Source organism: Etheostoma spectabile, chromosome 19, assembly GCF_008692095.1.
Source record: "Etheostoma spectabile isolate EspeVRDwgs_2016 chromosome 19, UIUC_Espe_1.0, whole genome shotgun sequence".
Taxonomy (NCBI): Eukaryota; Metazoa; Chordata; class Actinopteri; order Perciformes; family Percidae; genus Etheostoma; species Etheostoma spectabile.
Window position 1 is genome coordinate 17,321,154 of NC_045751.1, and position 12,109 is coordinate 17,333,262.

A 12,109-nucleotide genomic window follows, 5' to 3' on the forward strand; every position below is an offset into this window, starting at 1 on the left:
GGGCTTCTGCGTGATGATTGGAGGGTCTGTTGAAAGGCTACATGTCCTGATTGACAGCGATTTTGTACTCTTTTGTACTCTTTTGTGCTCAGTCCCATTGCGATTCAGGGATATTGCAAGTGTAGTCGAAAGATGAACTATTGCAACCTATTTCTTGATATTTGCTTGGCGAAATTGCTAGCCAATTTCCATCATACATTTTATGTTCCTTCATTCATTCATACAGTAGGCTAGTGTTGTAGGGGTGAATCAGCCAGCTAGCAAACTGCACATGTAGGTAGACAATGCTAATACCGTTGACCTGATTTTGGCAAAGCCATTTGAAAGTCTTACTTAGGAAGTTAAACTTAAAATTAAGCAGCAGGACATTTAAACCCCTAAGATTGATTTATTGCAAAAGACAGGTCAAAGTAACAGGTCTTTTCAGCTCTCCTGGTATGACAACGTTAGCTGGCTGACAGGAAGTGCTGTCACAATGAAAGTGTATTGCTGGCCATGCCTCTTGATGAAACCATCTCACAGATACTACAAATTATTATTATTATTATAAATACATAAATAAATAATGTATAATAAATAAATGGACAATGTTTATGATGCAGGCCAAAAATGAACTTCCCCTCTTTGAAAAACTAGCAGCCGCCACTGCTGCAGAGGGTTAAATGAGTTGAACGATGCATGGTGCAAGATTTCTCACTTTCACAACCAGTTTTCAGCCACTACTCTCTGGGCTTAGATATGTACAGTACATGTTGTTGCAGTTCAGGTCTGGTAGATAAGAGTTTAATAAGTTGGATGTTGCCCACACATTTGTCTATAACAAACTAATTCCATCTCTCAAATTGAAATAAAATAATGAAATATTTGATGTTTGAATTCACTAGTTTGACGTGTTGCAAAAACGTGTGAATAAAATGGTAAACAATTAAAGTTGTATGAAAACTGGTTTACCTGTACACTGAGATCCAGGGAAAAGGGGGGAACAGAGTGTGCTCTGCCACCAGCACTCGTCTTGCTGGTTGCCAGTTCCTCCCTGTCCACTTATATTTAACAGAGGGAACTGAACAAGACAAATGAGAAGTGGTTAGTGTGTTTTCGCAAACCGCTGCCTGAGACATCATAGGTGGAACCCATTTCACAGCTGATAACAGATTATGAAACGCTGTGTGGTTAGAACAACCAACTTTAACAACTTTTGTTAAAAACTCTCAAGCACAAAATATATTGATTTCTTAGGAGATCATTGTAAGAAACCTTACCTCTGGCACATCTCCAACAAGCTCATAAGTAATCCCATACTTGTGGATCTGACCTGCTGGTGCAGATAAGCAGGACTGCTTTTCTCCAGAAGATTCCTTCTTTTGAATCTTGCCAACTGAGAGGTCTGTTTGTCCACCTGCAGTGGGTGCAGCTGCTGCCGTTTTGCAGTCTAAGCATATCTCTTGTTCAGTTATTGGCAGGAGGGTACTGGAACCCTCCTGTGAATCCAGAGAGGTCTGGGCACTCTTCTCCATGCCAGACTTCTTTAATCTGGGTAAGAATTTACCAGATTCCAGTTCTGACTTGCCGTAATAAGGGCCCTCACATTCTGCATCCTCCTCCAGAGGTTTGAGGTCTGCCTGAGGATCATCAAAGACGTCCACCGGCGCCAGGTTGGGAAAACTCATCTCCTCTTTGTCAGTTTCAGCCTCAGAATCACTCACTCCTCCAGGAGATAACTCTGAGGCCGATATTGGTCGAAAATGAGTCCTAGGGGAAATGCGAATTGCCCTGTACTGCGTCCGGTTGATGCCATAAATTCGTGGGTGGAAGGCGTCATTCTCAGAGTCCGAGCAAAGAATAGATTTGGGCTTGAACCCTGGACTGAATGATGCCATGTCCTCAGGCTCAAAAGAACACTCAACATGGAGGACTTGAGAGAAGGGATTGTTCAGGTTGAAGGATGCAAACGGGTAATCTAAACCTTGCTCCTCACCATGCAAGCCTCCATAAGATCCAAGCAAATCTTCATGGAAGATGAAAGAAAATCCCTTATTCAATCCATCTCCGCCTCCTTTAATGGCCTGGTCACTCTGCCCAAAGGACACAAGAGGCCTCCACAGGGGCCGGTGCCCAGGGGCAAAGCAGCTGCCAGTGTTCATGAACACATCTGTGCCAGTGATGGTAAGCATATCTGAGCTGGAAGCAGATGCAGCTGCAGCGGCACACTGTAGCAGGCTATCTTGGGTGTCACTTGGCGGCACAACAGCCCAATTCTTATCACCACTTAGTGTCTTCAACTCTCCATACACCCCTCCTAGGATGAATGATGTACTCTCCTTGTCAGAGTTCAAGTCCCAGGGCTTGGACGGAGTCATGTAATCCCCGGCACCATCTACCTTGGAGAGTTTGTTTTTGGCTAAGTCTTGTTCTTCTTTCTTGCCTTCCCAAAGGTGATACTCTGAGCGCTGCACTGCTTTTTTCTGGGGCCCCTGAATTGGAACTCCCTTTGCCTGCACTTCCAGACAGCTGCAGCAGTAACCACCTGACTCATCAGAGAATAGCCCCTCGCTTGGTTTTTCTGCTCCTTGCTTTGACGTTACAGATTTGTCATCTCCTATTGCAGTCCAAATATCCTTTATTATCCCTGAGCTGTAGTCATCACTGTGTTGGTTGGTGTTGTCCGAAAACATGCCAGTGCTGTACTGTTCACTCTTATCCTCTTCCAATGCTATACCACAAATGGACTCCAATTTAGATTTTTTGGTGAAGGTCTGATTGGATGCTGTACTAATACTGACATCCTCACACTTACGGCCTGGGTCTTCTTGCAAAAAATCCAAGATTTCATCCTCCAGATATGTACCAGAGAGAGGAGGGATTATACAAACAATCTCTTCGTTGCCAATTTGAGCAGCATCCTCTGTTGGAACATTACCTTGCTCGTTGTCTGAACGAGTCTCCTCTGAATGTGACCACGGACTGCAAGTTCGCGTTGAAAGGTTAGAACACTGTTCAGTTTCGTCAAAGGCACTATTTTTGGTCCATATTAGCAAACGAGACTGTTTATGAGGATGGGGGTCAAGACAGCTACTAGAATCTGTGTTGTTTTCATGACCAACGGTGAGTGAGTCGCAGGGAAAAGGAAAAGTGGGGCTGTCATACTGCAACTCAAAAAGAGAGAAGCAGGATGAGTTCAAACCAGACGGTTCACTGGTGGCTTCAGGGACAGGTGGCTCCTCCAGATTTCCAGATAGTTTGCTCAGAGTAAATGAAACACTATCGAAAAGGGGGGAGAGTCGAATGGGAGAGTCTCCTACAAAGCTTTCTCCGTCTATATCTTCTGAAGTAGATGGCGAATAACATCCCCACACTTGAGCCATGTTTTCAAGATCCTCCATTAAGAATCCAATAGATCCCGAAACTTCCTGTGAGTCTGCCCGTATTGCACTTTTCCCTTGCTGCTCAAGGCCATCTAACACTAAACAACATTCTGCCTCCACGTCTCTTTGCTCTTTGCTTTTTTGTCGAATCATGCTTAAGATCCGACTTTCTTGTACAGAGTCTGAGGCACTAGTATCCAATATGGATTGATAAATGTCAACTTCATAGAAGTGAGTAAATTCAGACAGATGCTCGTCATCTAAATCTTTACTATCCTCTGGCTGAGGGCAGCTTGAGGTCCCAGTGAGTTCAACAGTTTCATCTTCTGCTTCGCCAGGTCCTTCCACAAAGTGCCCATCTACAAAGGAGCCTGCTGCTAGGTAAGCTCTGTGGTAGCTCTCGTTGGCAATGCAGATTCCCTGGATTCTCTCTGGCAGCCTCTCAATGTCGGCTGACAAAGTAAAGCCATCAGGAGAGTCTACTTTGTTTCGGTATTTTGTTTCCAGCTTGCTTTGTCTGCTGAAAGGTACAAAATACTCTGTGATGGGCTCAGTGTACCAAAGTGGCTCCTCCATGTATTCCTTTTTGTTTCTGGCCTCAACTCCGGACTCTTTCCCCTCCTTCCAGCCTGGATCTTTACGAATCTCCTTCAGAGGTCTCTTCCCCTTTTTGAAAAGCTGTGGTTGTTTGGCAGCGCCTCCAGTGGCACTGCTACTGCTCCCTCCTGTGTTTCTTCGTTCCTCTCTGTCGATTAACTTCACCTGTAGCTTTACCTGCCCGCTGTTGCGTGTTCTCTTATTCTTTGCAGCCTCCCTGGATTTGTGCCTTATTCTAACTGCCTTGCTTCTGGATGACTTAAAGTCACCCTGGTTCCCACTTGAGCTGGAGCCCGCCTCACTAGAGCCGGAAGACCAGGATCTGGGTCTGTATTTGCCCTCAGGTCTGTGTCTCGTCTGTCTTTTTGAGTGGACGGTAGATTTCTCCTCTGCTGCTGCACCACCATGGTATCGATTTTCTTTCTCCCTCTTGCTTCGTCGTTGCTGGCCTCTCTCGTTGGTCACAGTAGTGGTGGTAGCACATGCTTCGAGGTTTCGCTCCTTCGCAGCCTCACCTTCACTGTTGCAATCTTTTGGGGAAGAGGTGTCTGTGCTGGTCTGTGGGGCTGCAGATGATGAACTTGAGTATGCGCAGGCCTTAGCTTTGTTCCACACCGTCATAATCTCTTGGAGACAAACAGGTTTCTCTGACAAAGGAGGAAAGGCTTCATAATACCTGCAGTCAAAACAAAATGAGAGAAAACTTGATTTAAATCCATTAATGGCAGCAGAGTTAAAAAAAACAAATGCACGGGTTGTGTTCTGCAGCCACTTTTTGTAGATATGCATATTCATAGGTCCACAATATACATAATACCGCTTACATTTCCACCTGGTCCTTTGAAGAGGGGGACTCAGCTCGCTCCGGAGACTGAGAGCCATCAGATTTCTTTTGAATCGGTTTTTCCTCTGTAAAAAGCACATTAAGATAATTTATTAGAGCAATTATTAATCAACTTCTTTCTATTTTTTTAATAAAAATATGATAACGGTCTTCAACCAAACCTTTCTGTTTGTTTTGGATGTCCTTTAGTTTAGAGCAAAGCTCTTCAACCAGGCTCTCAATTCCAGAGTTCTGCACAAATGAGACAAAACAGAAACAGATTTTTGAGAACTCAAAATAAATATTGTGAACAGCAGATATAAATTTCATTACATGATGTATTTGTATACTTGTGAATGTGACGAACCTTTGAGCTTGAACAATAGTTTCATTTGTCTGAGCCCATTTCAACATACAAACATATTTGGCAAAAGTTGTATCAAATGGCACATCTTACCAGTACTGTAGAACAGACTGATGACAATGTCAATATCATGTTAGAGTACTACTGGAACTACATTGTAGTGATATATTAAAGGGATTAGTTAACTAATTAACAAAATCCTACCCAGGTATTTTAAGTTGAACACAGAATACCTGCTTTAGAATATGTTTTTTTGTGACGACAAAAAGATATAAAAACAAGCCGTGATGTACACAAAACAATTTCTTTTTCTACCTTCAAAACAACATGACTGACAAGATCAATTAGTCTTAGGTAAGAATGCTGAGTTTCTAAAAGCTAAATTGACCCTTAATATAACCCAAAAACCAAGAATGAAAGGCATGTTGTTGACACAAGTCAAGCCAGCTGACGGCTGAGCTTAGGTATGCTCTGCCATGACTGTTCTATATATAGCTATGGTGCAGAAATGCTTTCAAAAAAATAAAAAATAAAAAAGGGGCTAAGCAACAGTACAAGTGATTACCTCACTATTTTCTAAGACAGTGGACATTTACTACATATCCTGTTAAAATGATTGCCTTCTCACATTGAGCAATATAATGCGTAAAAATATATAAACAACAAGTGTTTGACATTAACAAAACATGTTCAAAACACAAGCTAAGATCAGGTAGGCACTGTCGAAGCAAATGCTTTAAAAAAGCAAAAAAAAACAACAACAACCACAACATAGGCTCCTGAGTACCAGTCCCGTCAGACACTTTAGCTCACTCATTTCCTGATTACTCTCCCGGAAAATAATGTTCCTTACCATGCCACTTCATGAAAAGCAAAGCAAAGTTTTCTCTTGCCCTGTGTTTCCTCTTGCATCATTGTGCTAATGCCGGTCAGCTGACAGCCGACCAACTCTGCCGTTCACTGCTGCAATCCTGTGCAGTGTGTACTGGTTAAAAAATAGACTGCAGAATCCTGTCCCCATAGAGGAGCTCAACACTCCTCCTCTTGCCTTGCAGACCCTTCCCCCTACCCTTCCTCCAGCTTAATGTTATGTCATTTTCAACTAAATCACACCTCCATTACTACTGCAGTCCATTGAAGAAAGTTTATGTCAATCCATTTATAGGTGTCATGTGAGCAAAAATTCAGTAGTTGCTGCCAATACTGCTTGTGTCCATTATGCGCGTTCATCATGCCTAGTTTAATAACTCTGGATTCGACTACTGGCGAAAGTTTCTTTTGCCATGCAATGTCTATGTGAAAAGTCTTTCTGGGCCATGGCGTGCAGTACCACCATTATCCGCTAAGGACATGGTGGCTTTCAGACATGGCGCTGTTCCTGGGGGCTTGGCAAAACTTTGCACGATTGTTACTGACCGCCTTCTTCTGAATGTATTGACTGGAACACTCTGAAGCGTATTCTGCACCCATTAGTTCTGGAAGAGGCACAGCACCAATGCTGCTAACACTGGCATTATCTGTGTTTTGTCATTTTAGAACCAGAACGTGTCAGTATTGGTTCTCGTGACATCCCTAACTCTATCTATAGCTTTTTTGAGTCATAGGTATGGAATCAAATGAATATGCTTACATGCAAATGACACTCCTTTAAATGTCCTGCATTATAAGTGAGGATAGCATTGTTTTATATCAAGGTAGGGCTCTCCCTGCTATTATATGGCTTAGGGATAGAACCTGAACAAATCAGGTCCTGGTACTTTGCTTACTTGTTGCTGTAAGCGCCATAGCTCTAATGCCATTCAAATGTTTTGTTGAGGATTTTTCTATTGCATCTAATTCAGCAAAGTTGTTTCCCTCCCAAGTTCCAGTGGGCGACTATTTTATTTTACTGAATTTAAGCCACTGTCAAATGAGTCGATACAAAGCTAACTAAGACTATCACCTCCACAAAACTCTCTTTATTTCTAAGTATGGCTATGTTTACAAAATGGTGTAGTTCGGTGAGATTTGCATGCAGCAGCGAGTGATGAGTTATATGACGCCGCAAAAAAAGAACAGCAGCAGCCCTGGAAACAAAGAGGACTGCTGCAACAAGTGAAGACCTGAAGAAGGGCCCACAAAATGTTTCAGTCAGTCATTTTACCGCTAAGAAAAGACCTACACGTTAAGCAGGAGGACTAAAATCCAAAAAAGAAAGTGACTGACGAAGACAAACACGGACTATTGGTCACTTACGTAAAGGATATAGCCTACCTTTTCAGTGATGACTAATTGAAGGTGTGGCCACCCAGGCAAATGAGCTGACAATGCATGTACAATGAAGATCTTCCCTTGTTCAATGCTTTAGCCTCCCACATTGACATAGCTTCATTCAGTGTCTATTCACCGTGATTTCTGCAATTAATATCTGCATGACTGCCCCTTAACATACAACATTTCTGACATGCCTTCTGTATTCAGAATAATTTTCATTCAAAAGTTTCATATAAGATGAGGCAGGTCAAAGAGTTACTGCTTCAATGCATTACTAATAACCTGTTTGCACTATTATCACAAAGCCATAGCCATTCAAGTTAATTATCATTTCACACTACAGAAAAATAAAGCATAACTTAACCATCCTCATAAATCATGAGAATCACAGGATTACAACCGTCAGCTTGAGTGATAATGCTGCTTACTTCATCAGATGCAGAGCGGAGGCATTGCACAGCAGCTTGCTTCTTCATTTCCTCAAGACTCAAGTCGGTCCCTCCTTTCTTCTTACTCTTGCCCCATTTCTTCCCAGTTCCCTTCTCCCAGCCTAAGAAGATGTCATTTTCCTTTAACACATAATGAGAAAAGTCACTCACAAAAAGACAAAACAACCCATTTTTAAAGCATAAAAACATTACACATTTACATTAACCTCTAAAACATTTCTATAGAAGAAATTAGCACACTAACACAGCAAACTGAATATCAATGACTGTAATGACAAATGACAGACATTAAAGGAGGAATTAGTCAGTGGTAGAAGAACCATAATGTGGAAGAAAAGCCCAATTGCTAACCTCTCCTGGCAAATTGATGGTTGCCTTTAACTTGTCCAATATATTTACACACTAACTTCCCTTCCTGAATAAAGCCCACTACCTACTCATTTGACAATGCAAAATACTAACCCTAACAATGACAAACTAAAATTGTGTAAGGTTTTTTACTTTGACTAGAAATATTTCTTTTGAGGTTGTGGGAGCCCACCTGGTCCTGCAAGTCATAGTCGTAACTGTCATGCAAGAGAAGGCTGAGGACGTAGCGGGTGTAAATCATGGCATCAATCCCGCACTTCTCAAGCTCCTGGCAGAGCCAGCTTTGTACTGGACCCAGCGACTGGAGCAGGGACATCTCTGAGGCAGGCAGGGGACCCACGAGGGGGTAGGGGCAAGAGAGGTTTTCAGGAGGAGCAGGACCGTCTGAATCGGTGCTCACTGGACGCATGGGACCTCAGGTGTTGGCCATTCTCAGGTGGAGCAGCATTGTGATGGGTAGTTACTGTAGGGTGGTCGGTGGAGAAGGGTACAGAGTGAGGACGAAGCAGAACCTTGGGAAGAGAGGGCAGTCACTCCAGCAGGACGCACTGAAGGGGCTCTACATGGGGAGGCATGTAGGATTTTTTTTTTTTTTTATTGCTTTGAGCAAATGGGGGATTTTACTCGTCAGGCATGGCTTATGCTGCTGATAGATCTCAGCTGCTGAGCAAAACACAGAATGTGTTTGCGTATCAGTCAGAGGGGTCCATTTTGGGGCTATGTCTTACTTCACCGGCACAACCTGAAAGAGACAAAAACATGCATCAGTTTTCCATAAATATTTTCCATATTGCATGCAGGCAAAGATATAGTCAAAGGCCTTACACATAACCACAGCACTGAGTCAAATTGCAAAATAAATACACTCTTTGATTTTAAAATGGGAAAGAAGCAGGGAGACAAATGTTACGACAGATCATACACACAGCATATACGTTGTGGTCCTTCTTCCAAAGGATGTAGCCTGATTGTGAATACCCTTGATTACTAGCAAGCTAACAAGCTCCTGAGAGAGCACGAGCTCTTTAAATAATGCAAAACAGCACTCACAATCATGACACATTAATGTGATAAGACCTATTTAAAATGATTAACATGTTAGGAACGTAATGTGCATTTTCCTCAAAATACAGAACATTTATTACAAAGTGAATTCAGTCTCACATTAATGTGAAAGTACCTCAAAACATAATTTTGTATGTGTAATGACCCCTTATGACCTGCCTGTTAAGTAAATGTGATGTAACACAATAACTAATGAGAGAAATGGCCATGACCACGTATAGTTGAAACACCTCATACAAGGCTTTATAAAACTTATAAAACAAGAAGCACCACTTTGCTTTTTATTCCCTTCATTACAAGCACAAAATAAAAGCTGTATAGTTTCAATTGTGAGTAATACAACCAAATATCTCCTCGATTTGAACCAATAACAAACAAGTAAAATTCCAGTTAGAATGACTGTGTGGCTGTCAAGTGCATGTGTTTCATATAGCAGCAGCGGATTAGGGGACAGACGTGAGGAGCAAATGGAGGTTGCGCCGATTTGATTGGCTAGCCTGGTCGTCACTCAAGAGTAGGATATTATAGGTTTATCCATTAGATATGTCAAAAAGGCAAGATAATATGCGATCTACTAATTCAACAGACATTACCTTTCCGTGGAATAACATTTTCAGTTAAATAAATACAAATAAACAACAGCTAAAAGGTTAGCAAGCTTCATCGATCATTTCTAAACATGGCTGACCAGTGTCTACAACCCAGCTGTTTTTTGTATGCACACCAGCCCCGGCCGGCTAGCTCTTGACTGCCCTGCCCACAAACCAACTTTATCTTACAACACATTTCTTATGGCAATTTCTCTGACATGGAAAATAACATAAGTGCAGTTTGTGCCGTGTTAACTACAGAGTTTCCTACTTTAGCCTACTTCGGGTTTATTGTAACGTTGTGCAAATGTGTAACGTTATGGTTTAATGACATTAATGTTACATTGCTCGGCTATCGAGTGCGGTAATGAAACCAGCTACAGAACAACCAGGACCGATATTTAAAATGACGCATTAATGTCACTGATGATATGGTAACAGCTGAAATGTCAAGTAACGTTGTACTGACTTCTGGTATTAACATCGGTTTACTAGCGTCATTTTGCAGTCAAATGGCAAGGTTAGCTGGATCACCGACCTTTAACGTTAGCCAATAAGCTAGCTAGCTGGCTAAGTTAGCTACCGAGAGCGGCTTGTCTCCTGTCATTAGGCAGTTTATTATTTTTACGTTTACCAAACGTCCATCATTCAGGTGAGATAAGAACGTTACATTGCAGTCTAGCGTTAATTAATTTAACGCTAATCACGGTGTCTCCCCGTCCCGCGAACACTAGCTACCTAGCTAACGTTAAGTTGGTGTTCTATGTCGGACAGTGAACGGAGGCTGCAGAGTGATATTAGATCACTGACGGTTCTCCATTAAATAGTTAATTAGCAAACAGCAACACGCTAACGTTAGGCCAAGTCTAAACTTTCAGTCGGAAACGTAGCACCCAAAATGGCCAAACGTCAACACAATATTGCAAAGATGAGCGATTCAGATTTAAACTAACGTTAGCTTTCACGTACGTTTGTTGTTGGAACCGAGGGGGAGGAGGAGCGGCTGCCCCCGCGGGCTACCGGAGGACTGTCAGACGTTTTCCCTTCAAAATGTACGCCATATCGTCATACAGCGAAAGAGTAAACTGACTAAACAAGGAACACTTAACAGGGACAAAACACCACAGTTTAACAAGAAAACTCCCAGTTGGTTACAAACCTGCCGCGGGCTGAAGTAAAGAGGAGCAGCGAAAGAGGAGCGGCTATTTCTCTTCCGCTGCCGTTCCGAGCTCGAGCTCTGGAATCCGCTGCGGTAGCATCGCGTATCATGGACGCCGACAGAAATGGCGCTGTTTTCACATCCAGTGCTTCTTCAACAGCGTCAAGGAAAACAGCGACATTCCGGCTCAAGCAGGAGGAAGGTCATTCCTCGATGACAGTTACATCCAGAACCACAATGTCCGCTATCGAAAAGCCAGTTTCATTCAGAGAAGGACTCCTAAATGCGCCACCATCCGCGTTCGTATCTAGGCAACAAGGCAAACCTCCCCTGTCCTATTCAGGTTTGATTCCTCCGCTAGGGTATTGCATCAGAAGCCCAACTAGTACTCTTCAAACTAAAGCCACATGACGAATGGCATTGAGCAAATTAATACTCAAAACTACAAATTAAATAAGCCACTCAATCTTCTCCTTTGGGTTTAAGTTTGAGGAATTATTAGGAAATAAAAACAAAAACACCAACTTAAAAACTCTTGTCGTAGCACTATGTTATGGTTAGAGGCACAATATACACAATAATATGGTAGCCTATGGTATAATATCGTTATAGTTGATCAAAACAGTTTATTTACGGTGTCATTAATTATTCTACAATGTGTTTATGATGGTATTTTTATATAATTTTTATTTTGCTTTATTACACACACTTAATCAACATAGTCAACATTATAGAAGAAACCACAACAGGACTCACATTTAATAACGTCAATAACGCCATTTAAATGACTATAACGTTGAGATAATAATAATAATAATAATAATAATAATAATAACATGTTTTATTTAAAGGGGCCTTTCTCTGCACTCAAGGACACCGTACAGGCATACATAAGAAATTTAAAAACAGCAAAAAATACTCTTGTATGAACCAATACTTTTTGGTGATCAAATTTGAAGAAAAAAATTATTCAGAAAACAACATTTACAAACAGTTACAAACAGTTACAAACAGCACACTGGGACATAGGAACGTGTCTCAGGGCTACAAAAACACAGAGAGGAAAAACAGGAGGGAG

General features: G+C 41.9%; 1 protein-coding gene across 2 annotated transcripts in view; it reads right to left on the reverse strand.

The window, feature by feature from the left end:
* kiaa0232 (KIAA0232 ortholog) overlaps positions 1 to 11,367 on the reverse strand; it is a 14,927-nt gene extending 3,560 nt beyond the window's left edge. Inside the window, exons 1-7 of one of the 2 annotated variants that reach the window (XM_032544416.1) lie at positions 11,032 to 11,367; positions 8,390 to 8,959; positions 7,828 to 7,968; positions 4,965 to 5,034; positions 4,784 to 4,868; positions 1,260 to 4,635; positions 952 to 1,060 (exon numbers count right to left, since the gene is read on the reverse strand). In XM_032544416.1, the coding sequence (XP_032400307.1) occupies positions 952 to 1,060; positions 1,260 to 4,635; positions 4,784 to 4,868; positions 4,965 to 5,034; positions 7,828 to 7,968; positions 8,390 to 8,626 (4,018 nt within the window). In that variant the 5' untranslated portion in view covers positions 8,627 to 8,959; positions 11,032 to 11,367. Of the gene's footprint in view, positions 1 to 951; positions 1,061 to 1,259; positions 4,636 to 4,783; positions 4,869 to 4,964; positions 5,035 to 5,999; positions 6,129 to 7,827; positions 7,969 to 8,389; positions 8,960 to 11,031 lie in introns of those variants that run through there. The other variant, XM_032544417.1, reaches the window with a different exon arrangement.
* Positions 11,368 to 12,109: the final 742 nt, after the last annotated feature.